General features: G+C 49.1%; 1 protein-coding gene across 1 annotated transcript; it reads left to right on the top strand.

Moving 5' to 3' along the window:
• The first annotated feature begins 1,475 nt into the window (after positions 1-1,475).
• CFAP52 (cilia and flagella associated protein 52) lies at positions 1,476-19,842 on the top strand. Its single transcript, XM_030461882.1, has 14 exons — positions 1,476-1,547; positions 2,518-2,717; positions 3,483-3,619; positions 4,188-4,316; positions 5,346-5,445; positions 5,896-6,012; positions 11,353-11,453; positions 12,362-12,532; positions 14,370-14,518; positions 15,167-15,312; positions 17,493-17,644; positions 18,250-18,352; positions 18,517-18,628; positions 19,381-19,842. Exons 1-14 carry the CDS (start codon positions 1,496-1,498, stop codon positions 19,554-19,556), a joined length of 1,845 nt encoding a protein of 614 aa, XP_030317742.1. The 5' UTR covers positions 1,476-1,495; the 3' UTR covers positions 19,557-19,842.
• Positions 19,843-26,245: the final 6,403 nt, after the last annotated feature.

The following is a 26,245-nucleotide window of genomic DNA, read 5'->3' as shown; positions in this document are numbered from 1 at the left end:
GTAGGAGCAGGCAATGGCAGCAAGACCTAGGAATTGGAGGTGGCCTTCAAAGGGTGCCCAGGTAAGAGGAGGAGGTGAGGGGAAGCCCTCCACACCCCTGGGTCTGACCTCCATCCACCAGAGCTCCAGTAACACAGAATGACTCTTTCCCTTCAACAGGAAAGCTCTGCTAAGGTGTCCTCAGTATTTCTTTCTTTCCGTGGTTGTGTTCTGGACTTTCTGCCCAGCACTGGCCCCAGGAGTCCCTCCTGGAGCGTGGGTGTGTGGGACATCAGGGATGGAGAGGATGTCTGTGGGAGCTCTGCCTTGGCACACAACCCCAGCAATGAGCCCCTTGTGCTGTGCTCCAGCTTGTTACCTTTGGGAAGGAAACTTTTATTGAGATATAAGAAATGAGGAGGGAAAGAACCTGTGTTCAGGAACACATGGGGCCATGGTGCTGAGGGGACACCCAGGAGCCCTCCGGTCCCCTCGCCACCTCCTCATGCTCCCCGTGCCCAGAGGGAGAAATGCACAGCTAAGGACAGGGAAAGGTTGATGGAATTGCAGATTTTTTTATTGTTTTGCTTTTTTAACGACTGGGTATACCAGCACGGGAAGAGTTTCATTTCAAAATAAACCCAGCTCAGGTTCCACAAAATACTCACTTGTACACAGTCCTGTGGTGTGGGGCTGGGGTTCCTTCACCCCACTGCCTCCTTGGGAAGTCTGTGGCTTTCCTCCTAAGCTGTCCTGACACAAGGGGAAACCCAAAGGCCTGTGCCACCCCTCTGCCCCTGCCGCTCTTCTCCTCCAGAAGGAGCCGCTCCCGAGGGCCCTTGGGTCTCCGAGCCCCCATCCCCGGGGATTTGCCCCTCACTGCCTGGGCCGGGACCAGCCCCCCCCCTCAGCCCCTTCCCCTCAGCCCCTTTCCCCCTCAGCCCCTTTCCCCCTCAGCCCCTTTCCCCCTCAGCCCTTTCCCCTCAGCCCCTTCCCCCTCAGCCCTTTCCCCTCAGCCCCTTTCCCCCTCAGCCCCTTTCCCCCTCAGCCCCTTCCCCTCAGCCCTTTCCCCCTCAGCCCTTTCCCCCTCAGCCCTTTCCCCCTCAGCCCTTTCCCCTCAGCCCTTTCCCTCAGCCCTTCCCCCTCAGCCCTTTCCCCTCAGCCCTTTCCCCTCAGCCCTTTCCCCCTCAGCCCTTTCCCTCAGCCCTTTCCCCTCAGCCCTTTCCCCCTCAGCCCTTTCCCTCAGCCCTTTCCCCTCAGCCCTTTCCCCCTCAGCCCTTTCCCTCAGCCCTTTCCCCCTCAGCCCCTTCCCCTCAGCCCTTTCCCCTCAGCCCTTTCCCCCTCAGCCCCTTCCCCTCAGCCCTTTCCCCTCAGTCCCCTCCGGGAGGTGACACCCAGGGGGCCGCGAGCGCCACCAATTCCCGCCTCGGGACAGCGCCACCTACCGGCCGGGGCGCCAGCGGGTGCCGCTGCGCAGGCGCCGTTGCCGATGGCTCCGCGTTCCCCCAGCGAGGCGATGGCGGCGGGGGAGGGAGAGCTGGAGCTGCGGACAGCCATCGGCTTCAACGGTACTGCGGGGGGACAGCACTGAGCTGGCGGGGGAGGCGAGAGGGAAGCGAGGGGGGCGGGTGTGGGGCAGCTGGGACGGGGAGGGGGGGAGGATTGGGGGCGGCTGAGGGGGCACAGGGCAGTGGGGGGGGCGACTGAGGGGATGTGGGGCAGTGAGGGGATGTGGGGCAGTGAGGGGATGTGGGGCAGTGAGGGGCTATGGGGCAGTGAGGGGCTATGGGGCAGTGAGGGGTTATGGGGCAGTGAGGGGCTATGGGGCAGTGAGGGGCTGTGGGGCAGTGAGGGGATGTGGGGCAGTGAGGGGCTATGGGGCAGTGAGGGGGTTATGGGGCAGTGAGGGGCTGTGGGGCAGTGAGGGGATGTGGGGCAGTGAGGGGATGTGGGGCAGTGAGGGGCTATGGGGCAGTGAGGGGGTTATGGGGCAGTGAGGGGCTGTGGGGCAGTGAGGGGATGTGGGGCAGTGAGGGGGTTATGGGGCAGTGAGGGGATGTGGGGCAGTGAGGAGCTATGGGGCAGTGAGGGGATGTGGGGCAGTGAGGGGTTATGGGGCAGTGAGGGGATGTGGGGCAGTGAGGGGGCTATGGGGCAGTGAGGGGCTATGGGGCAGTGAGGGGATGTGGGGCACTGAGGGGCTATGGGGCAGTGAGGGGGATGTAGGGCACTGGGGGGTTATGGGGCACTGTGGGGGTGTGGGGCACTGAGAGGATGGAGACATTGGGGGGTTATGGGGCAGTCAGGGGATGTGGGGTAGTGAGGGGGTGTGAGGCACTGGGGGAATCATGGGGCGCTGAGGGGGAAGCTGAGGGTGTATGGGGCACTGTGGGGCACTCCTCCAGTCCATCGTCCCAAGCCTGGTACCCCACAGGACAAACACACCGTTAAGAACAGGAAGAGTTTGAATTGTAGGTTTGTTTACTTATGTCCTAACTCCTCAGTGTGCCAGCCAGCAGATCTTTCCCTCTCTTGCAGGGCACGTTCCTTGTGGCCTCATCTGCCACCCTGATGAGGAGCACATCCTGTATCCCTTGGGATGTGCTGTGGTACTTCAACACCTGAAGACCAAGAAGCAGTCTTTCTTATATGGCCACACAAACATGGTCAGCTGTGTTGCCCTGTCCAGGAATGGAGAGCTTCTGGCATCTGGACAGATCACTTACATGGGATTCCAGGTGGATAATGCTCTAATTTTAACTGTTTTGTACTGACCAGAGAAATTTGGATTGGAGTTGGATTGCTGGTGGTGGGCACACCTTTTGTTGATTTATTCTCTTTTGTTGGCAAACAAATGCCTGCAAGTGGGAGGGTGCTGCAGAGAATGGAATTTGTGGCTAGTGCATTGCTGAATGTGCCTCTGTGTTTCTGTCAAGCATTAAGCAGTCTCACTAGGATGGAGTTAAGTAGATTGAGGGATTTCTTCGTTCCAGTCCTTTTTATCTCAAGTGTTGTAAGTATGTGGCAGCCTAAATCTTATTAGATATTAATTAATAAATGGTGTTATATTTAAAGTGAGACTTGAGTTCCTGAGCTGCTTAGGACTTCCAAAAGCTTGTGACAGGTACCTACCCACATTTTTTAGACCTCTGCAGTTCCTTAGAGTTTATTTTTTGCCTATTTGAAAAGACACTGAGGCATTGGAAGGAATCAAGTATTAATGTTTCCAGTGTTTTAAAACCTCAGTCAAATATTCAGCCTTTCAGGATAAATTCTGATTCAGAAGTCAAGCAGAGGTCCTCAACCAGCATGCTGGAATGGTGCTTCTTGCAGCACATCCTGTGAGACATGTTCATGTCAGTGGAACCCTGTGTGGGAGCAGACCTGAAGCTGGCTGCTCCCAACAACTCCCCTGCCAGAGCAGGGTTTTATACCTAATAAAAAAAACCCTGCGTGTCATTCCTGGTGCTCTGGCTTTGACCCCCTTCTGCTTTGTACCTCAGGCAGACATCATCCTCTGGGATTTCCAGAAAAGGGAGCTGCTTGCCCGGCTGTCCCGCCATAAGGGCAAGGTGGAAGGACTTGCCTTCTCCCCCAACAACATTTTCCTGGTGTCTCTGGGAGGCCAGGATGACGGCAGGTAATGGTTTGGCTGTTTGGCTCGAGAGCTGTAACAACTTGTAGGGCCCTTGGGGAGCACTCACTCCTTCTGCTTCTGGCAGTCTGACTCCCTCCTCTGGTGCTGTCTCCTCCAGCTCTGTCCATGGGACAGCCGGGTGGGCACTGTGGGCAGAGCAGAGGGAATGGTGAAGGGAGCAGCTGGTTGGGAACACTCCGGAGCCGGCACCGTTTTCTGGCTTCATGCACTCTTCTGAAGAAGCTGCTGGCTTGCTTTGACATCCAGTAAAACAGGAGTGGAGTAAAAAGTTACTTTAAATCAACTTTGACAAGTGGCCTAAGAGAGGATTTGAGCCTTGCTCAGCAGGTTGGAATCACCCTGCTACACACACCCTTGCTTCCAGAGCAGGGGACGTAACCTGCAGTGACACAAACGGCTTTTCCAGGGTAAAACCTCTGGGTAGTTACTTTCCTGGTGTATCCCGGTGGGAGCAGACTGCAGGAGAAGAGGTTTTGTCTTGGATGTCAATAACCTGTGCTGTGGGGGTGTCAGACAGCAGGTGCATGTGAAGCCCTTCCCTCTCCCGCAGCGTCATCGTCTGGGACGTGGCCAAGCGAGCGGCCGTCTGCGGGAGCCCCGCCTCAGCACGCAGCGCGGGCAACGCCACCGTGGTGGTGTGCCCCAGCTCCAGTGACCACAGCTTCATCACCTCTGGGAAGTAAGGTTTTATTTAGATGAGAGAAAGGAGGGAAAGAACCCGTGCCCCTGTTTCCTTTTACAGAGTCCTCTCTTAAATTTATTTCTTAAATACAAGGAAACCTGTGCGGCCGGACGCTCGCGGTTTCTTCTTCTTGGCCCTCAAATACCCATCAGCTCGTCCCTTTGAGGCATTTCTGCTTGTTCTACACATAACAATGTTCTCAGAGTAGCACACAGGGAGCTGCATGCGTCACTTCTGTTCCTGGTAGCCGGATTTTATACTCAGCATTCCCTGTGCAGTGTTTAAATACTTAGTTGCCAGTGTTTATACAAGAGAAGTAGCCAATGAATGGCTCTGAACAATGGTTAATTAATGCAGAAACAATGATATCTTGCAGGTCATTGGATCATCTCTTCTCCTCAACAGATGTGATGCACAATTGATCACTGGATTGTAACAAAAGTTGGAACAAAAAGTCACATTTCACAGGGATTTGAGACAGCCCCTGTGTATCTAGCCTGACATTTAAACTTGCTGAGGACCTGTGCTTCCCTTAAAATCATGGGAAGCTTTGGGTGCTCTTGGCTGCACTTAGGAGTGTTGGCCTTTGCAGTTTTAGCACTTCATGAAATGGAAGGGCTGCTGTGGGTAAAGATTTTAGATTGGCTCCCATGTTCTCAGTAAATTGTCCCAGAAAATAATAGAAAGTGTCCCATACTGTTTATTTCCTGTTCAAGAAAGTAAGATTTTCACAGTGCATGTCTCTCTGAGATGTGGAGAGTCAAAGCTGTGACATTCTCATCCTTCATCCTCATTTGGTTTTTTTTTTGCTAAACCTCTAAAATTTTAGATTTCCCTGGCAAAATTTACCAGAGGACACAGCAGAAAAGACAGAGGTTTACTTCTGGCCTCTGATACTGTTCTTTTCCTCTTTATTAAAATTTCAGAGCCAGGTAGCCTTACAAAGGCTTTTCAGTTCATCTAGTAGTGAAAGAAGCTCTTCTGTTCCTGCCTCCATGGATTTGATCCCACTTTTTTTTCTTCCAGTGGAACTTGTCGAACGTGGGAACTGGATGTGACAAACAGGAAGATTTGGCCAACTGAGTGCAAGATAGTGAACCTGAAGAGAGTGGCCATGTGTATTAAGGTCAGTTTCAGCCAAAATGACCTGGCTAAACTAAGATACCTCTGCAGACTAGAGAAGAACCACAATCTGGAAATGCCAATGACAACTGGATAGTGGCAGTGAAGTTACTCAGTGTTGGTTCATGGCAGATGCTCCCCCACACTTTCCTTATTCCAGGGAAGAGTGTTTTGAAGGTGTCTGAAGAGAAGCAGCATATATTTTAATCATAGGCTGTAGCACCCAGGGAAATCCCACTTTTTCTTCAAAATGCTATCTGGGTTTGGTTAGAAAATGTCTCACATTCAGCAGTGTTATGGATCTTGGGGAGGGACAGGACAAAAACACTGGCTGCATCCCATCAGATTAAATCTTGGCAGTACACTGAAACAGAGCTTTGCAGCCCAGTGCTAGGTGTGGGACCAGTCTCTCACTGTCCAGACCATCATCTCTTTTTGTTGTGCTTTCCTGTAGGTGGCAGATGATGATAGGCATTTTTATTTTGGCACATCAAGCGGGGACATCTTGAAAGTAAATACAAACAACAAGCTGATGATTGACTGTGAGCCTCAGAAGAATAAGTTCAGCTTGGTGAGTAGCAGCTCTGTGACTTGGATTTTTTTTCTTTGTCCTCCTCTTTGATAGTAACTGAAAGTAGGGCAGCCTCCAGGAGCACCATCATAAAGTTGATTCACAGAATAACCTTTTTTATTTGCTAATAGTTCTTTGTGTCTCAGTCTTGATCCTGAAGTCTGAGGTGTTAGCTTGGCTTTGTTGAGTTTCGTTTGGCTCAGAATTTAGGTCTTTCCTGAACCTCATGGGTCACCCCACTGCCTGTTATACTAAATCTGCTAAAAGTCATGAGAAGTTAAAAATAAACATTAAGATCAAATCATTCCAAAGAAGCAGCTCTTGGTTGAGAGCAAGCACAAGACTAACAAGAACTGTAAGATGGATTGAGTGGCCAGCCCCAAAGAAAAGTCTCCTCTGGACTTGTTTCAGCTTCCTGAACTTTGCTTGTACCAACATGCACACACAGCCCAGAGATGTGCCCATTCCCTGTGGTGTTTCCTGTGTTACAAATGCAGGTCCCTATCTCTGGGGTAACTTAACAGCCACTGAATTCTTTGAAATGTATTTCAGTGCTGATCTGTTCCAGAAGACTGCAGGAGTAACTACTCAGTTTTCCCACTTGCATCGTAGCAGTGTGTGTAGTTGAATTCTGTGTACACAGGCAGTGACAAGGCTGCAGGTATTTGGGTTTCCTGATGGAGACAGCCAGTTTGCTGAAGGTGTGTTGGGTCTCTGGTGGTTTTCCCTGTTCTGTGAAGTCTCCCAGCAGTCCTCCTGCAGGGTGTTACATCCACACAGGACCATTCCTGCCTGATCTCTGCTGGCACTTACACACAGTGACTGAATATCACCTCCTCTCCTTAGTGCTTGCATGCTTTGAGCCCTTCTACATCCAGCAGTGTGTGTGCTTTGTAGAGAGAACCTGGCTGAGGCCCCACAAGGTCCTGAACACCTTTGCCTGCAGGGATGTAGGAGAGGTGCCAAATGCCCCTGGAACAGAACATACACCTGAGACCAGCACTAACAAAGCCATCAAGCAGGGTCATTAGCAGGGTGCTGTGCAGTCCAGGGAGTGAAAGAGGGACTGGGGTCTCTCCCAGAAAAGCAGATGCCAGAGCCCAGGCTGCTCTGTGAGGTGTTTTACCATAAGGCAGAGATGTAGGAACTGCAGCTAGTGGCAGAGACCTTGGAGCATGGTGAGCTGCAGCTGGTGTTGCTTCTCTCACTGAAAAGCTGAAGAAAACCAGGACCTTTGACTATGCAAGAGAGTGACAAGATGCTAGGGAGAAGATCCAGGTCTCATCACAGCTGCCTGCCAGCCTGGTGGGTGGGTTTTGAGCTGGTAGGCATAAATCTGACTGAAACTTGGTTTGTTAATCTATTGTTATCTAATGGCAGCTACTTAACATCTACCAGTAGTCAGGTGAGGAGAAGGGAGAAGAAGGAGACATTCCCTTGGGTGGGAATAACAGTTTGTCCCTCCTAACTCCCCCTTTACCCTGGTGCTTAAAACAGATTTCACAGACAGGCCTTTCAGTCAGACACATTCTCAACCCTATCACCCCTTCTCCTCTCACTTTGCTTCCTCTTTGCTCTCTTCCCTCACTTCCACCAAAGCAGTTTCCAAATGCCTGAAACGTGGGATTCACCAGGGCACACTCTGTGTTGTTGCAGTCAGTGAGGGAGTGCTGGTACATTTTTATCTCCAGCTACTGTCAGATCTACTTTCATGCTTTCCAGTTCTCCTTTCCTAGCTCTGTGTTGTGATTCCCTTTCCACCCACCCATTGCACAGCTCTGCATACAAATAATACCTTGTCACTAGACTGTCAACAAGTCCTTGCTGAGCACACAGAGGACTTCATGTTTTCTGGCAGAAATTTCCAGTTGTAGCATAACCATCAATGCCAGGAGAGGTGTTTTGCAGATGTGGGGTGGGTTTTTTTGGTTGTTTTTTGAGTCAAACCCACAGCATTTTATCAAAACAAAAGTATTTACATCCTTGTTTCTACACAATTTGGTGCATCAGATTGCTAACCCTAGGAGAAGTGTTGATTTTCATCTCTCCACCCCCACAGAGCTGTTTGTATTTCACAAGACATCTTTTGTACCTTTCTTGAAAATGTGCCATGTGTTAGTACCTGTAACAAAACCTCTCCCTGCCACACAGAGTGAGCAGTTCCCTTGCAGAGTGGGCATGACCACCCCAAAACATGGCTTTTGTGCCACTTTCTGCCTCTTCCAACCAGGCATTTCCCTACTCCTTTGCTAGGAGGTTGGCTGTACAGCTTCCAGGGGTGGAATTGTCCCAGAGCCCCTCCCTATAGAACCATTTTCATAATTCCATTTAATTTCTATCTGAAAAGTTGGATTTTGTGGACAAACATGAGCCTGCACCTTAGGAAACCTTGTTCAGCCAGGAGGCAGTGCCATACCATGGAATCTCTGACCCTGGCTTCCAACCACAGCCTCCCCACCACTTGCTGAGCTTTAAAGGAAGAGTTTAGATACTGCTTGGGGTAGGAGAAAATGTTTATTGAAAATAAGTTTGGTCAACTTTTAGGGAACTTTGTTACATGTTAGGGAATGTGTTTGTTATATAGACATGATCTGAAGATTTCTTTGTTTATGTTCTGAAGAGGAGTGGCAGAATACTCCACTGGTACCACGAAGCAACTCGTTTTCCCTCTACGTGGAATTAAGTGGAAGTTAATTTCTGTAATGTCCATAAATACTGGAATAAACATCAACATTCATTATTATCCCTGCCAGAGGGGTGATGGGGCACCCATTCAGATGCAGAGTGGGATGTGTGCTTGCAAACATTTTCAGAAATAGTTGGAGTGATTTGCATTGTGAAAAAGAAAAAAAATACTTAAGGGAGGTGCATTGGAAGAGGTCGTGGGGTGCTGAAGAGCTTTGCAAGAAGATCAGAATGGGACAAAGAGCAGGTATCCCTGCAGGGAAGGGAATGGGCAGGCTGGATTTTTGCTGGTATTTTTATTTACAATCATACTTCAAAGCAATGATTTCTTTTTGTGAGAAGTAAATAATGAATGGTGATATTTTTAGCCTCCCACACAAGACTCTACATTTCATCTACAAGAGGTCTGGCAGTCTGTAAAATAGTGTTCATCTTGTTGTTAATGTGAACTGCTTGGCTCTGAATAACAAGTGCAGCTTAAAAAGCTCTCTGTTTACTCACGGTGCTTCAAAGAACAGACTGGAAAGAAAGAAGCACAATCCTCAAGTTAAGGTTGAAATCAAACTTGGGTGATTTTGAGACACTGGCAATCAGTCTTAGCCACTTCAGGTTTCTTTTTTCTGTCTTAATAACACCCACTTCCCTCTCAAATTGAGGAGCAGAAGAGAATAAAACCTCAGGAAAACCAAAGCAGTCTTGGCAATGCTGCAAACCCCCTAATTTATTAGCAAGTGGCAGGGAGCTGTAGTCAGATGAACTGTGTAGCCATAGGTGTGATTTCTAATGCCACCACTTGCCATCATGCTAAACCCAAAGGGCATTTGAGGTGGAAGCCCTTTCTTTAGAGGAAAAAAACCTGCAAAACAGCAGATGAAAAGGCAGTTGATGGGCCTCTGATAACAGGGGACTTGCAAAATGCTGCCAACACCTCATAGGAAAATTTTAAAAACATTGTTCAGAAACAGTTCTGCTTGTGGATCATATTTCTAATTAAAAAGAATCCCTTTGTTCTCCTGCTTTTCCTGAGAATATTTGCATGAAACTTGGCCTCCTGCCTGGCAGTGTTGTGATAGCACAGCAGCACGGCCTCTCTGGAGGTTGTGTTACTCACTGTGATCAGTCCTGATATTACAGGAGACTGGATATGCTACTGCTGGGGACAGACTAATGAAGAGATACAGTGCAATTAAATTACAGATCAGGATATATTTTTCCATCTTTTTCCCTTCACTCCACATTTATTTGATCCTGAAGTTAAATAGTCCTTCAGCTGCTGCATAGGTGGATGCAGAGCTGCTTGGAATGCCAGCACTGAAAATCCCACTCATGTATATGGTGATGGTTGGTTTTTTTTTTCTTCAGAAAGTATCAACAAGACTTTAAAAACAATCATTTGCTTCTATTTGTTTGGATAATTGAGCCAAAGTAATTTTTCTACATTCATCCTACCTTGTCTGTGGCATTGGCAATATCTTCTCCAGGCCTCAGTACCTCAAACGTCCATTTTGTTTGCTCTTTTTTCTTCACTTCCTCTCTCACCTTCCTTACATATTCAGTCCTTTCCACGCAGACAGTCAACACTTTATGGCTTTCATTATTTTAAATACTTTGTAAGTGTTTAATCATGAAAATTTCCAGGGGTTAGACCAGAGTAATGCTTGAAAAGACAAGCTGGGTGGTGCTTCTTAAATGTCAAACTTTATCCTAAGGTGCTGACACCTGTATTTGTTCAAAAACCACAAGGCAAGCTCATGACAGTTATTTCTTCCTAAAGAATAAATTCAGCATTACTCTCATTTGCTTCTTGCTTATTATTCTTTTTGATTTCACTTCTTCAGGCTTTCACAACACTAGATGCTAGAGGTGTTTTCTTGTTCCCAGAAAAAACACCACCAATGGCTCTATGAGCTTGGGCTTCAGGAAAGAAAGATGGTAACATGCAACTGTTGGTGCTGTCACAACATTGGGCAGTGATTGGGGGGTTTTTCTTTGGTTTTGTTTGGTTTTCTTACTGTAGCCTGGTACCTTATCCAGGGAAAACCATTTCTCCTTTTCCTAAGAGCTGACCTCCTGCCAATCTGCTCATCTCAGTAAGTAGCAGAACCCCATATGGGTGATGGGCTGACTAATTTTCAAAGCTTTTCTGTGACAAGTATGTTTTATTACTCATAGGTGTGAGTTGGGTTTCCATCTTGCAGGCAGGAAGAGAAGCCTGGGACACAGGCTGTGTCCTAAAAGCAGCTGTAGGATGGGACACTGAGGCTGAGCCTGGTCCTCTTGTTGTTCTCATGCCTGATAGATGAAGAAACCAGTGAAAGGAATGGGGGGGGAATGTGTGTGTTGCTGGGATGAGGTGAGGAGTGTAGGTTACCACATGGTCCTGGCTGCTCTGAAGGATTAGTGGTGGGGGTGTTTACTGGCTCCTTGCTGCAGCAGTTCATATCCACCTCTAATTACTGAGGCTTTTCTGCCTCCTCCCTCTGGACAGCCACTCGTTACTCAGCCCAGTCAGCACACCGAGGAAGCCACGTCTGAGGGGCACAGGCGGTGTCGTTTGGAGCCTGGCAGAGCCTTTGGTGTGCTGGTCAGCATGGCTGCAGCAACCGAGCCTCTGCTTCCAGCCAACTGTGTTGTTTTAATCCTGTTTTCTCCTAGGGAGTCACAGCTTTGCTCTTGCTGAAGACAGGAGAGTTTGTAGTCGGCTCCGGAGGAGGGACTGTAGCTCTCTGTACAGGCGCAAACTGCAGAGCCGTGAAGTGAGTTTGTAGCTGGGGAGAATCAGAAGTGCAGAGGTGACACTTCCCCTCCAGGGGTCACTCTAGAAGAACCCGTCCTTTGTACAGAGAGACATAATCCAAATCAGTCTCAGGTTTTCAGCCCTGCAGTGTGGTTCCAGGGTAATGCAGCTGAAGCAGGCTGGAAATCACCACGTGTTCGCAGAGAAGTGAATTGCCCCACTCATCCTTCATTTAAATGGACATTGTTTCCTTTTAGGCTTTGGGATTCAAATCCTAAATGGAAGCCAAGTGAAACAGGTCTGTTGAAGTCAGTAAAATTATGCTTGTTGACACCAGCTGAGAAAGAGGAGTGTTCTCCATCTAGAGAAGGGTTTGGAAGTGGGGTTGTAAAGCAGGGCTCTGCTAATTTTACAACACATGCAAGGCTTCTTCCCAGATACAAAATAAAAAGCTGCAGGTGTCACTTCCCTGTGTGTGATCTGAGAACTGAGCTCACAGCTCTTCACTATGTGTTGTGTGAGTGGTCAGCTTCAGCATCCAGCTCTGCAAGCTTAGCCTTGTTCAACTGAAGCTATTTGCAGAAGATCTAAACTGTCTGGAAATAGTCTTGAATATGGGATATTTAAGTGCACTTGAGTAAGATTATCAACAAAGATGCTGTTACAGGAGGCTCTGGTCCAGAAAACAGTCTCCAGAGCACTGCCTTTGCAAGCCCTGGCAGGTGGGACAGGCAGGAGTCTCTGAGCTATGAACCTGTGACTGGGGATGAAATGTTAGTCCTGACCACGCTGGTGTCCCAGCCTCATACAGAGCCTTTTGGGGAAAAGAGGGAAAATCAAGGCTCTGGAAAGTCAGGGGAAAAGGGAAGCTGGAATATAAGTACCTCAAGGTCAATGTCAGGCCAAATGTCTGCTTTCTCTTAACAGGAAAATTGAAGTTCATGGTGCTGTCACTTCCCTGACATGTAGAGATCAGGGTCACCAAATCTTTGTAGGGACAAATGAGTGCCAGATTTATTGCATTCAGTACCCTGAGTTTAAGGAGGAGCTGGTTGCTGTGGCTCACAGCGAAGCCATCCACGACATCGTTTTCCCCTTGTGAGTATAACTGGCTGGGGTGCTCTTGGCAGGCAAAGAACTTTGAGTAAGCTGCAAGTAAGGTCAGGATGCTTGTGTAAATACCTTTTAACCAACAGGAACCCAGCACCTAGGAACATCCTTGCAGGATGATTTCTGCTGTAACCTACCAGTGAAGTGCAGGGGGGGCAGTGAGCAGCTGCCTGGAGGCACAAAGCCTTCGGGTGAGGACTGGAGAAATCCTTGCTCTGCAGGAAGAATTCAAAAGGAAAACACTAGAATTGTTTGTGTTTGGTTAATGGCAGTGATGGAGCCTCCCCATTTTCTCCTGGGACTGATGCTAGGAGACTCAGGTCTCTTAGTCTGCCAGCAGTGGGAACCCTGGAAGCCTGCTTTTGTATTCCCTGTGGCAGCTGGAGCTCGTAGAGGTGTCTGCTTTTCTACCCACCAGTCACATCAGCTGAAACCTGACTAACAGAGCTGCTCAAAGAGGCTTTTTGGGTCTCTCAGGCTCATTTATGACTTCATGTTTGACAATGTGGCATGTTATATTAAATTCTAGGCTTGTGATGAGAGATGCTGATGTGTCTTCTGCCTGCTTTTGTCTGTGAGCAGACAGCAAACCTTCCCTCTTCCCTGTGTAGTAGGATCGTGACTCCTCATTTTTGTAAAAACCCACACTGGATCAGTTGTTTCCTCTCCAAATAGACAATGGGAGTTTGATCCCAGTGGAAGGTTTTATTTTTGATTTGTTACTGCGTCACTCCTTGACACTGCACAAAGGATCAAATCTTATCATGGCACAGTGCAAGAAGCCTTCCTCCCTCTTGACACCAGCCTGAAAAATCCACATTCCTCTAATTTAATGAGAAAGTCATTTGGAGCTTTGGGATAATCTGATGCTAATGCACCTGCCTGCCACATCTGCATCAGGGGAGTCTGGATGAGCTGGGTTTAGTGATGATTGTAAGGACTACAGGACTACATCTTTGCATGAATGTTTACAATCTGTATTTTGTTAACTGCTGCTGAGCAGAGCATATCAATGCCTGGGAATGCAGGCCTCGTTTCCCTGCTCTGGCTCATTTCAGAATACTCCAGTTTCTGATATTATCCTGCTTTATAAAGCACGTGCACAAGCTGGGCTTGCAAGGGGCTGCATTTTCCTTGTGCCAGTTTTCTCTCTCCAACTTCATCTTCCCAGGCATTGATGGTGATGTTGAACAAAAGCTTGTGGAACCTTTCTTGATTTCACTGCCTCTCATATCCCCAGGATGTATGGTTCAGAGCCTGTTTCAAAGCATTCAGGCCCATAGCTTTTGAAATGCTGAGGTCTTTTTTTTTTATTCAAACATGTATAGCAAGTATATTGCAAACAGGCTTTTGCCATCGTTTCTATTGCCTTCAGCAAATCTGAATAGGAATCATCCAGTAAGTGAGATAAGAAATGACATCTTTACAATATGAGGCTGCTCTTAGTCCTTGATGTTGGATCTGGGCAGTCAGCACCTCTACACACCACTTTTGTGTCTGTGCAGCACGTGAAGTTGTTTAGAGATTGAATATGGGAAATAAATAGTCACAGCTTCCAAAAAGTAGAAAAAAAAAAAAAAAAAGTCTTTTAGTTTCACTTTGTACATTCCTGAAAATGAATCTCTGAGTAGAAAGTAGGCCAGGAGAATCTGATGTGAGAAAAGGGGATCCTATGAACAAGGCTTTTGTCTTAACCTTGGTGATCCCTGTTGGGAGGATTACAGTGGCATGTTAGACATAGCTGAGCTTTGATTTAGCAGCTGACAAAAGAAGTGCAGCGTTTTCTGTGTACCCCTGCTCATTCCCTCTCCTCTGCATCTTCCAGTGGAGCCTCTGACCTGTTTGTTACCTGCTCCAAAAACGACATCCGGGTGTGGCACACCCCGGAGAGCAAGGAGCTGGTGCGCATCGTCCAGAGCAACCTGACCTGCCATGCCCTGGAGGTGACAAGGGATGGGGACAGCATCGTCTCAGGTAACAGCCTCCCCACACCCTGGCTGGGACCAGTCTCACCCAATTTAATCAGCATCAGGATGTCAGAATGAAGAGGGGACACCGTTGGGCATGGGGTCCGGTTCAGATCAGTGCTTGTCCCAAAGGGCTTGCAGCAGGGTCAGTGAACTCTGCTCACTATCCCCGTGCTGTGGTGATGGTGTAGGTGGGAGGTGAGATTTTGGAGGCTTTGCTTGAGGTGTGAATCCCATCCAGCACTTCAGGGTGCTGTTCAGTCTCGTTCAGAAGTCCCAATTCTAAAATCCCTCTTGTATGGCACAGCTGAACCTGGGGTGGATTTGGAGCATTGAGCTGCTGCTCATGTCCAAAGTGCTTACACAGAACATCTGCAGTCCCAGAACTGTGTCCTAGAACAGTGATGTAGTTCCCACACTGGTACCAAAGCAATTTTTCCATGGCCAGGATCAGAAAGTATTGAAAATGTTAATAATTTATTTGGAACTGTAGCCCTGCAGGCTCATCTACAGTGCAGCAGTTTCACCTGGACACTGGTGATCCAGCAGGATGAGCTTTATAAAGGAACTTCTGAAAAAGCAGGTCCATTTGGAAAGGAAAGAGAGACAATAACCTGAGGAAAGGATGGATAATTTGTTTGTTTGGATTCCCCAGGCTGGAGTGATGGGAAGATCCGAGCCTTCACCCCCAGGGCTGGGAGGCTGCTGTATGAGATCCAGGATGCCCACAGCATGGGGGTCACAGCCATTGCAGCCACCAGTGACTGCAGACACCTCGTGAGTGGAGGAGGGGAAGGACAGGTAATGGGGGGCTTAAAAACCTGGAGCAGCTTTCTGCTCTCCTCAGAGGGCCTGTGGGTTGTCTGGAAGTGCTCAGACAGTGAGCTGTGCTCTGCTTTCACTGGAGCAAAGGACTGAGTTTGAAAGTATTAGCTCTTGATATATGCAAAGCTTTTGCTCTCAGAGGGCAGAATGTAAAACAATGCCCTGATTTCTTCTGACTTGGGAACCCTTCTGATGCAAGAAATGATCTTAGTCCTTCTTCTTCATTTGTCTCTCCCCTATATTTGATTTATCTGCATTAGTCATTGTTTGCAAGCCTCTGAGGTAACAGCTCCAGCAGAGATTCTTCTTTCTTTCAGCATTGCTTTGGAAGGCCTAATCCTGCCCAAATTGATGTGTGTGAATTCATTTAATAACACAAAGTTCATTTGGCATCATTAAGAGTGCCTGTGAGGTAACTAGCTAATAATCTGGGATGGTACTGTCTGGTTTAGGTGATGGTGTTAATAAAACACTGTAATCACTCAGTTCCTAATGCAATTATGGAAACATTTCAATACAAATAACAATAAAAATCAGAAAATATGTTGTAGGCATCATACCTGTGCACATCAACATGCTTTTTCTGGCAAAACAAAGCAGCCACCATGTACTTTGACTACTCTGTGCCTTTCCTATAGATGTGACCCTTTTCAATCTGTAAAAGTGACACTCAGTCCTACTGTTTAAACACTTCAAACACAGAGGGGTTTATTTATATTAAAAAAAATCAGACTTGGAAGGCTCACATTCAGTTTCTTGCCTTGCTGTGGGCTTCTTCTCTGCAACCTGGCCAGCATTCTGAACCAGATGTTGAGAATTCCTGACTCACAAGTCGTTCACATTCACATGTGAATTCCTGGCTGATTTAACTATTCTGTTTTTTTTTTTTGTATCCCCTGATCTCAGGTGCTGAGGGTGTCGTGCTGGGGATGGCAGGGGAAGTCTTGAAAAAAGTGAGAAGTTGAATTTAGGTCTTCCAAATCTCAGGCTAATGTCTTAATCACTGAACCATCTTCCTGAGCCATTCTGCACCTCAGCTCTCCTGCTGAGAGGTGATGGCAGCACTGCCCTGTCTCACTGCATAAAGACATTAGGGATGATGAGCCACTTCAACCCTTCCCTAATAAAAGAACTGTTTTAATGGATGATTAATGCTGGAGGATGCAGGAGATGGGGAGGACACAGATTCTGTATCAACACTCACAGAATGGCACAGGTTCTGGGCTGTTCAGCTGAGGAGAAAAAAACAGCTGAAGCAGGATTAAAGCTAAAGGTTGGTTAAGTAGAAATGTGTACTGCAGGGGAGGGCTTGCAGGGCTTCTTCAGAGCACCCAAAAAGGTGTTCTGAAATGCTAACATTCCACATCAGTCATCTGAAAGCTGTGACTTTCAGGGTTGCTTAAAGGCTGGGGTTGCTCTGATCATTCTGTAAGTGGGCATTGGACATCCAGATCCCATAGGGAACTCAGCATCAGACTTGAAAACTTGGGAGGTCTGCTCTCCTTGCTTGTGATGTCTCTGTCTAGATTTCAAAATGTTCCCTAGGATTTGACCTTAGCAGAAAGTAAAAGGGAACAGAATCATGGAGTTTGGCACCAGTGGGACAGCAGATGCAGGGTGTCAAGGATCAAGCCTTCAAAGTAGAAAAGATTTTTGCAAAGTAGAAAGATATTTGCTGTTAGCAAAGAGGTGCATTCAGGCACATACTCCACATCAAAGATTGCAAGAGCAGGTTTGTATTTACTCACTGGCATGATGTGTAGCACAGATAGCAAGGAGCTTTTTTATATTCCATTGCAGATGCCTCACTTTTTGATCTTGAAAGCACCAGTGAAAATATATCCTGGACCAGATGCTTTTTCCTGATCAAGAGATGTGTAAACTAAAGCACGGGGTGGTGGTGGGCACTTGGCAAAACCAAGGTTTGGGGTTCGTGGTCCTGAATTCTTCAACCAAATGGATTAGAGTGCATTAGGTTAGAGCCAGGAGCTCAGCTCAGCTTTACAAGTCAGCTGCAGGAGCAGAGTCAGGGTGCTGAGATTCAGCCTCTGTATGTGTCACAGGAGAAACCCAGAGCTCAGGGAAGCTGCAGGCATCCTCCTGGGCTTGGCCAGGCCCAGAGGGTACAAGAGGAGGTGTTTGTTGGTGCTTTCCAGGTGAGGATCTGGGACGTTGCTGACAAGATGCGCAGACTGGTGGAAATCCTGAAGGAGCACACTGCTGCTGTGTCTTGCATTAAGATTAAGAAGAACGACCAGGAGTGTGTCACAGCCAGCCTTGATGGGACGTGTGCCATCTGGGATATTGTGTAAGGAGACAGATAAGAATTGCCCAGCACTGAAAATCCTGGTCAGGTCTCCCTTGGGTCACTGTTTGTGTCACCATGTAATGAGGAGGAGGGGAAAAAGAGCATCAGGAAATAAAAACTACTAGAACAAGCAGCCAAGTCAGGAAATGCAGAGCATCCAGTAGTACAGACTTCTCAGAGAAGCTGTGATAAACATTTGTGTCAGGTTCTTTTATTGAATTCTGCTTGGCCAAGGGGATGGAGCAGGTGAGTTCCCAGCTTGCCCACTAGCTCTGTTTTCTAGCACTGGATTGCTCTTGTCAAGGTGTTGCAGATCTGCAAGCTCTCTGAGCTTGGGGTACAGCTAAGGAAACGTTTGCACAGTGAATAGCACCTAGAAAGCAGTCTGGATTTAAATACTAGATTTTATATGGGAGCAGATCAAAAGTCTCACAAGGCAGCTGTGATGGGGAGCAAAACTGGTGACCTTAATAGGCTTCTTGGAACCTTCAACTCAGACCAATACCTGAAAATAATCCAAGGAGAGAGATCTGATGATTAGCACAGGCAGAGAGAGTTCAGGCAATCAAGGTTCATTTTCTGTCCTGTTTTGGGGTGTTTTGCAGACGTTATGTGAGAAAACAGGTGTTTCAAGTCAAAACATCATTCAAATGTGTGTGTTACTATCCTGAGGAGTACCAGATAATCACTGGTGGGACTGACAGAAAGGTGAGCAAAACTGTAGGGATTCTGTTCCCATTAGTTCCAAAACACAAACTCTGGCATTTGTCCTGAGATGGAACTCCTGTACCTCTGCCAAAGGCTGTGTTTTCAGGACAGTGCTGGAACCTGTGTGCTCCTCACGCCCAGCTGAGCTCTTCTCTCCTCTCCAGGTGGGATTCTGGGAAGTGGTGGATGGCTCTGCAGTCCGAGATGTGGAAGGGTCTTCATCAGGTTCCATTAATGGGATGGACATCACCTTGGATGGGACACGCTTTGTCACAGGTGAGGGGGGGATGGAACTGGAGAAGAGCAGGTTGTAGAGCAGGGAGAAGAAGGCAGTGAACCAAGGAGCTCAGCAAAGAGAAAAAATTAAGAGGAGGAGTCAGCTAAAGGGGAAAAGAAAGTTAATCACTGAAGAAAAATAGGTAGAAAAAGGCTTTGGTGCAGACTTGGAAGATATTGTGGTTCAGTCTTGCAAGATGCACTTCAAAGGTGGAGGTGAGGCTCAGGTGTCTCCAAGGGAAGGGTTTCACCTTGCCCCACTCCTCAGTTCTGTGAGGTTTACCAGGCACCTGCCTGCTGTGTTCCAGGGCCCTTCTCCAGGACTCTGGCAGTCCCTGTTGCTTTGCAGGTGGGAATGACCCAAGGCTTCATCCAGCCTCAGGCCCACTCCTTCCCCACCATGGTCACATCTCTTCTGGGAGCTTAGCACTGGCATAGAAAATCCATGGTACTGAGCTAAGAAATACAGTGAGAAAAACCCCAGAGGTTTGCTGTCAGTGCCAGTTCTTTAGATTAACCTCTTAAACAGATGTTGGTTAAGAGCCTTTTGAAGGCTCAGTGTTACTGGTGCCAGTTGCTGGTTCTGAGCACTCTGCAGGACACTGACTCCCTGATTTCAGTTGAAAATAAATTTTTGCCATCATGTTCCTACATGAAATGAATACCAAAGTATTCTCTTGCCTGTAAGCTGGGCAGAAAAGCAGCAGAACTGTGTGTCATCCTTTTTTGTTCTCCCTTGGTGCCCCACGCAGGGGGTGATGACCAACTGGTGAAGCTGTGGGACTATCAGGAGGCTGCAGTGACTCACGTGGGAGTGGGACACAGTGGCAAAATCACCCGTGTCAAGATCAGCCCTGGGAACAAGTACATTGTGAGTGTCAGCTCAGATGGTGCCATCCTCATCTGGAATTACCCAGACTTCCAGTAACAGCTGCCAGGGGAGCTGCTCAGCTGCTGCTCCATTGGACAGTCCCTTTCTCTCACCACTGTTGTTGTTTTAAAGCATTTGTACTATTATTCTATTTGTACTATTTTTATACCCTCTTGCAGGCACTTGCCCCATCTCCAGATCTCCTTCCTAGCAGTGCATAAGTAGGTCTATTGGGTTTTTGCAGGGGGAGGGTGGTGTGTTGTGTAAGAATTTCCTGTTCCTTTAGAGTCATCACTTCTGAAAAGCATCTTGGCTGTTGTTATAACACTTACATGTTGCTCTTGTCACCTTTCCTGGCAGTCTCCCAGCACAGTCTTGCATGCTTGCTTGTTCCTGATCTCTTTCTTGCTCTCACGTGGTCTCTCTTCCCTACCCCCCCTCCTGCCCCTTCCCTTAATGAATAACTTGTTGTGCATATTCAGTCTTCTGTGTTCATTTTAATTTGTCTGGTCCTGATTAAGGAAAAAGCTGTTGGCTCCAACTCAGGCGTTTAACTGGGAAGCTCTTTTGAGTCAAGCTTCTAAATCAGTGTTCTCCAAGGAGTACAGGGGTGTCAGGGCTTCTTTTCATGGGCAGTGTACAATTGAAAACTCTCTTCAGGGGCCTGGTTTTCCAGAATGAGGGAGCAGTCCTTTCTAAAAATGCCTGGATGTTTCCAGCTAGGCACACTCAAATTCCTGGGCATTGGCCTCATTTTTCCAACAGGCTCCAAATTTGCATGAATTAGCTGTTTTGTCTGAGTACCTGGTACCAAATGTCCCAAACAACATCTCTCAAGGTACTGTTTAAGATGTTTTAAGTTTGTTTGTTAACTGTTGTTAGCAGTTTGTTACACTGTTTGTTTTAAGGCAGCCAGCCCTTGAACTGATGGCAGTGAAGAAAACACTGCTTTTGCAGGTGCTCAAGGACTGTGAGACCTGTGTCAGAAATTAAAATGGTAGCAAAATGTTGCATTCCTTCAATTAAGGCTTCCAAACAGTTATCTAGAGCAATGATTTAAAGGCAGAATCAGCTAGATACTGCCCTACCTATCCTGACAGCATTAGCTGTTCTGGGAGGCAGTGGGGGAGAGCAATTCAAGGGTAAGATTACTTATTATTCTTTATATGCCATTAAAAATGTTTACAGCTCATAGCACAAGAAGGGTGGATCCTTTTGGACTGGCTGGAGGGGTAGCTGTGCACGTGTGTTGGCCATCACACACTGTGCAGCTCATCTCCCTTCTGGGTGGAATATCCTGCTCTTATTAATGGAGCCTGGAGTGAAGGAATTAAGTCATCCCTTCCTCTTTTTTCCTCAGAGTCCAGACTTGGTGCTCTGCAGTGATGAACACCCCAGCAGGTTTGACAAGCTCTGCAGCAGTGCTGGCTGTGGTTTGGGAGGCAGGATCCAAACACTGGCATGTGGGGCAGAGAGGCAAAACCCTTGTGCTTGTGCTAGGGGAATGAAACCAGAGGTGGAGCAGGTGGCAGCATCCCACAGACCTGTCCCCACCACCTCCCCTGCTCCCTGGGGATTTGAGGTGCAGAGAACTGTCCAGCAGCAAAGCAGATCCGTGACACCAAACCTGTCCTGAAGGTAGGAGGAGAATCCAAAGAGCCCAAGGGCTGTTCTGGTGTGGCTGCTGCTGGGGCATGAGAACCAAAGCCCTGTGTGCTCCTCTTGCTCCAGCAGTTTTTTCCCAGCTAGGAGGCAGCAGGGCAAGCCAGGCTGTCCTGACTCACCCACCACCCTCACCTCCTGGCTCTGGAGGACAGGAGTTGGCATGTTAAGAGGAAAAGTTGGTAAACCACACTTTCTGCTTGTGACAGCCAGCCAGGAGGCTCAGGCCTGAGTGACACCTTTGAGGTTTGCACACAGGGATCACAGAGCCTTTGGAGAACTCCTGTCCTGCACGTTTTTCTTTTCAGCTTGAAGCAGCCTGGCTTTATCAAACCCAGGCCAAATTTTAAGCAGACCGTGGATGAATTCTTGCTCCAGCATGGCTGGGTGATGCAGGGTGTGCTGTGATGGCACAGTGAGCAAACCCTGCCACCTCAGACCCCCCACCCTGGTGTCCACACACAAAGCTGTAGGGGTAGGTGATGTGTAGGGCACCACTGGTAACCCCAGAGGCTAGGGGTAGCTGTGACCTCTCGAGTGTTGCTGTTTTTGGGAGGGTTGGGTTCCCAGAGCCAAGCCAGAAGCTCATCTGCTTCCCAAGCAGCAGCTCAGCAGCACTCACTCCTTCCCCCAGCACAGCCTTGCCCCTCCTGCCACATCCCACACAACTCCAGGAGCTGCACACACACACTCCAGGGTCCCCAGGGACCTCCCAGAGCTTTACAGCTGGATGTGACCTACATGAGGAACGTCCTGGAGAGCAACCTGTGCTGCTCTGCCCCCACCAGTCGGGTTATGTTTGGCAAAAGAGAGCTGCAGTCCCAATTCCAGGATGTGTTAGCCTGCTGGCAGCAGGCACGTTGTCTTGGAAAGCATGAATATATTAATTAGGCTGTCATTAGGCAGGCAGAACAGCCAGGTTAATAATGGGGATCTGCAGTGCTAGGGGGCTTTGGTGCCCAGCTCTTAGCTGAGGACAGGCTTCTGCCATCCCTGCCTGGGATCCAGGAGGAGCAGCCAGGACAGGAACATTTTCATAAGTGAGGAGATCCAAGGTGAACCCCATGCAGTGCTAGAGGCTGGGGACAGTGGCTGAGAGCAGCCAGACAGAGAGGGACCTGGGAGTCTGGATTGCCAGGAAGCTGAACAGGAGCCAGCAGTGTGCCCAGGTGGCCAAGAAGGCCAATGGCATCCTGGGCTGGCTCAGGAACAGCGTGGCCAGCAGGTCCAAGGAGGTGATTCTGCCCCTGTGCTCAGCTCTGGGGAGGCCACAGCTTGAGTCCTGTGTCCAGTTCTGGGCCCCTCAGCCCCTCAGGAAGGAGATTGAGGTGCTGGAGCAGGTCCAGAGAAGAGCAAGGAGGCTGTGAAGGGATCCAGCAGAATTCCTGTGAGGAAGGGCTGAGGGAGCTGGGGGTGTTGAGGCTGGAGAAGAGGAGGCTCAGGGGAGACCTCATCACTCTCTGCAACTCCCTGAAAGGAGGTTGGAGCCAGGGGGGGGTTGGGCTCTTTTCCCAGGCAACTCTCAGCAAGACAAGAGGGCAGGGTCTCAAGTTGTGCCAGGGGAGGTTTAGGTTGGAGCTGAGAAAGAATTTCTTTCTGGAGAGGGTGCTCAGGCATTGGAATGGGCTGCCCAGGGAAGTAGTGGATTCTCCGTGTCTGGAGATCTTTCCAAAGAGCCTGGATGTGGCACTGAGTGCCATGGGCTGGGAACCACGGGGGGAGTGGATCAAGGGTTGGACTTGATGATCTCTGAGGTCCCTTCCAACCCAGCCCATTCTATGATTCTGTGATTCTATGATTCTATGATTCTGAGCAGCCTGATCTGGTTGAGGGGGGTTGGACTGGAGGGCAGTCCCAGGTTTCTTGCTGTACCATCAGTCCACAGCACAACACTGGGATCAGAGCCACCAACAATTTGGCTTCCAACCCTCTGTCTGCCCTCCCCTCCCCTCCTCAGTGAGCTGATTTCTGGGCTCTGGCCAGGGGCTCTGCTGCTGTACAGCCCTGCAGCCAGGCCCATGTCACCCTCCTGGCCTTCCTGTCCCCAGCACAGCAGTTTCCTGGGAAGGCTTTTAACCCACTGGCATCTGAAGTTAATGTTTCTGTTGTTGTTGCACATCCCTCAGCACTTCAGGGCATCTGCTTGTGTGGAAATGGATATCCCAGTGCTGGTCCCATCTTGTCCCTGAGCAAGCTGGGAGAGGGGAGTCCTGAGCTCCACTATTCCCCAGTGAATTCAGATGGCCTGAACCTTGCCAGGAAAGGTGAGAGCATGGACATCTTGCTGGAGATAGCAAAGCCAAGCCATGGCAGTGCTGCAGCTCTAAAGAGCAGGATTTGGGGCCAAGGTTAAGAGGAGACATCCCCTCAGATCTGCTGGCACTGAACAAGGCATCTCCCCTCACCAGCCTGGGCTCTGGGTGCTCTCTGAGTGTGCCCAAGCTCCAGAGGAGATATTCCTGTCCTGGCACAGCTCCAGCCAGCCATGCTGTGGGTGGCTGTGAGGAAAGGCTGGGCAGAAGCCATGGCTTCATGGAGATGCCCCCAGAGCACTGTGTCCATACCTGGCTCTGCCCCTGGGGTTGTTGGAGCCCTGCAGCCTAAAGCACCTTCACCTTCCTCATCCCCCTGGACACCCCAGTCCCATCCCTGGCCTTTAGCTGAGTTCCTGGAAGAACATCATCCCTGGACCATCCTCCCTCACAACCAGCCCTCCCTTGGGCCCAAGCCAGATTGCTGCTGGTTCTCCCTGGTCCAGCCTGTCCCCTGGGACCATGATGGTGCTGAAGAACCTGGAGGAGCAGAGGGGTCCTGCCTCCCAGCACCAACCCGGGGCTTTCCCAGTCTCTTGGCAAACCCCTCTAAGTTCCTGGTTGGGCAAACGTGGAGTTGAGTGCACAGAGCTCTGCTTTTGTTTACCCTGGATATGGCCAAGGTGGGAGCTGCTTCCCACCCAGAACCCAGCCTGACCCTGACACCTGGGAATGCCCCGGGGGTGGTTTCTGCAGCACAAGCCCATGTGGGGCCAGGAGAGCCCAGCTATGAGTTTGGGCTCTCCCTTCCCACCCCCAGTTTCAGTGCCTGCTGTGCAGAACTCACCATCTTCCTTCAGAGGGGATAATGGGTGAAAACTGCCCGGAGATACCTGCTCAGTGAAGCAGCCAGGGCCCGTGCAAACGGATTCAAAACAAAATAAAATTGCTGCAAACCAAGTGCAGAGGTTCCCCCAGCTCAGGGTTATCTGCTGGGCTGTCGTGTTCAGAACCAATGGAGCGTGGTCCTGGCCATTCAGCAGCACCAAGCAAGATCCCCAGAAAAGCAGCATTTACCTGCCCCCACGCTCTTCTTCCTCAAACACGCTCCAAAAAAAGGCAGGACCCATACATCTTTAATAGGGGTACTAAATAACTTAGTTTGCTGTCTATGATTTAATTATGGCTGGAGAGAGTCAGTAAGGAGGTGTCTTCTGAAGGTGAAACTCTCTGCCTTGAGCCAGAGGTCACCATTAGATGGGGGGTGCTGGGGGTTCTGCACTCACCCCCCATTCCTGATGAATTAATTATCTATTTCACCAGCAGCCCAGCAGTACAAATTCCCTTGGGACTTAAAGAATCTCTCAGGAGCCCATCACAGGCTGCCACCACCCTTGCTTGCACCCAGGAGATGCCATTACCCGTGGCAAAGCCCAACACTGTCACCCCTGGTGTTCGGGCAGGGCTTCAGGCACATTTCCACTCCACTGCACAGGAGTTCCCAGCCCCTGCCAAGAGAGAGGGAAAGGCTTCAGCAAAGCAAACATTGTCCCATGGCAAAGGCCAGTGAGCATGTACAGAGATTCTCTTTCTTTCTTTCTTTTTTTTTTTTTTTTTTTTTTTTTTTTTTTTTAATTGCTATTAATATTTGGCAGCATGCAAATGGATTTCTGCTGGGCCTGAATCGGCTCAGATCTATTCCAGATTTTTTTCTTGTGCTCATCCCTGTGTCTCCCTGGTGCAGAGCCTCCTGTCCAGCCAGAGGAAAGGTTCCTAGTGGAGCCCTCTCAGCCCTTCTCCCAGATCAAACCAAAGCTCTCCATGTTTGTTCCTTCAGCTGGTGTCCAAGGCACCGGGAAAGCTCATGCTGTAACAACAAGGAATTTTCCATAAAAGCAAGCAGGCATTCCCCCCCTCCTCTCTTTGTGTTTGACATTAAGATGTTTCCCCACCCCAAATTTCCTCCTAAGCCCAAGCCTGGCATGCAGAAAGCAGCAGCTTGAAATGTGGAAGCTGGAGACAGCCAGGAGCTCCCAAAAAGGGCCCTTTAGAGAGAAAGTGCTGATGCAACCCAGTGCTGCAGCACCAATAAATATTTCATTTAGCCTGAATAGGGAGGCATCTCCTTGAGAGTGATTTGAAGAAGAGGGAAGATGGCAAAGATGGGATGGTTGGTGAAGGGAAGGGTTGCATAGCAGGCATTCCTGGCACCCACTCCAGCGTGTGAGTTGCTTTGGGTTGGAATAACCTGGCATTACCTGTCGGGAAGGTATCTCTGCCTGCTGCCTGCCAACCCCAGGCTGCCTGTGCCCCAGGGCTTGGAAAGATGCAGCTAAATAAAAATCTGAGCAGAGTTTGAAGGCGTTGGCTGACGTGTGCTGCTAATAACCCCACGCTGGCATGGCAGGGGGCAGCTGGGAACCAGAGGCTGTCGAGCTGCTGCACTTTGTCACAGCCTGCCAGGGACCCCAGGAGAGCCACTTTCATTATCTAATGCATTCTAATTCTAGCAGGTTTGGGGTTTTGTCACTTGAATCTGTTTCACTGTTCATTTTAGACTATTCCCTTTCATGTGTTCATCAGGTCTCCCTTCTTATCCATCCCCTTCCAACCAGAACCTGTTTCTGATCTGACTCTCTCAGTCTGGCTCCTGCCTCTGGCTCCCCTCACTTTTTCTCTACGTTTTTCCTTGCTCTCATTATCAAATTGCTTTGGATTTCTGGTTCCACTTAATTCCACATGAAGCCCAGCTCGTGTTGTCTCTCTCACTCCCACCGCCTCTGCTCTGGCTGGGGTGAGATGCTGCTGAGTGTCCAGCCCCAAACCAACCAG

Source organism: Calypte anna, chromosome 18 (assembly GCF_003957555.1).
Source record: "Calypte anna isolate BGI_N300 chromosome 18, bCalAnn1_v1.p, whole genome shotgun sequence".
NCBI classification, from domain to species: domain Eukaryota; kingdom Metazoa; phylum Chordata; class Aves; order Apodiformes; family Trochilidae; genus Calypte; species Calypte anna.
The sequence above is the reverse complement of the archived record's forward strand: the minus strand, read 5'-3'. Positions and strand labels throughout refer to the sequence as shown.

Bases quoted from the DNA above. Each gene is read 5' to 3' on its own strand.
- CFAP52 (XM_030461882.1), top strand. From the start codon at position 1,496: ATGGCGGCGGGGGAGGGAGAGCTGGAGCTGCGGACAGCCATCGGCTTC. The intron at 12,533-14,369 runs GTGAGTATAACT...TGCATCTTCCAG, and splicing joins CACGACATCGTTTTCCCCTT to TGGAGCCTCTGACCTGTTTG. The intron at 15,313-17,492 runs GTAATGGGGGGC...GGTGCTTTCCAG, and splicing joins GTGGAGGAGGGGAAGGACAG to GTGAGGATCTGGGACGTTGC.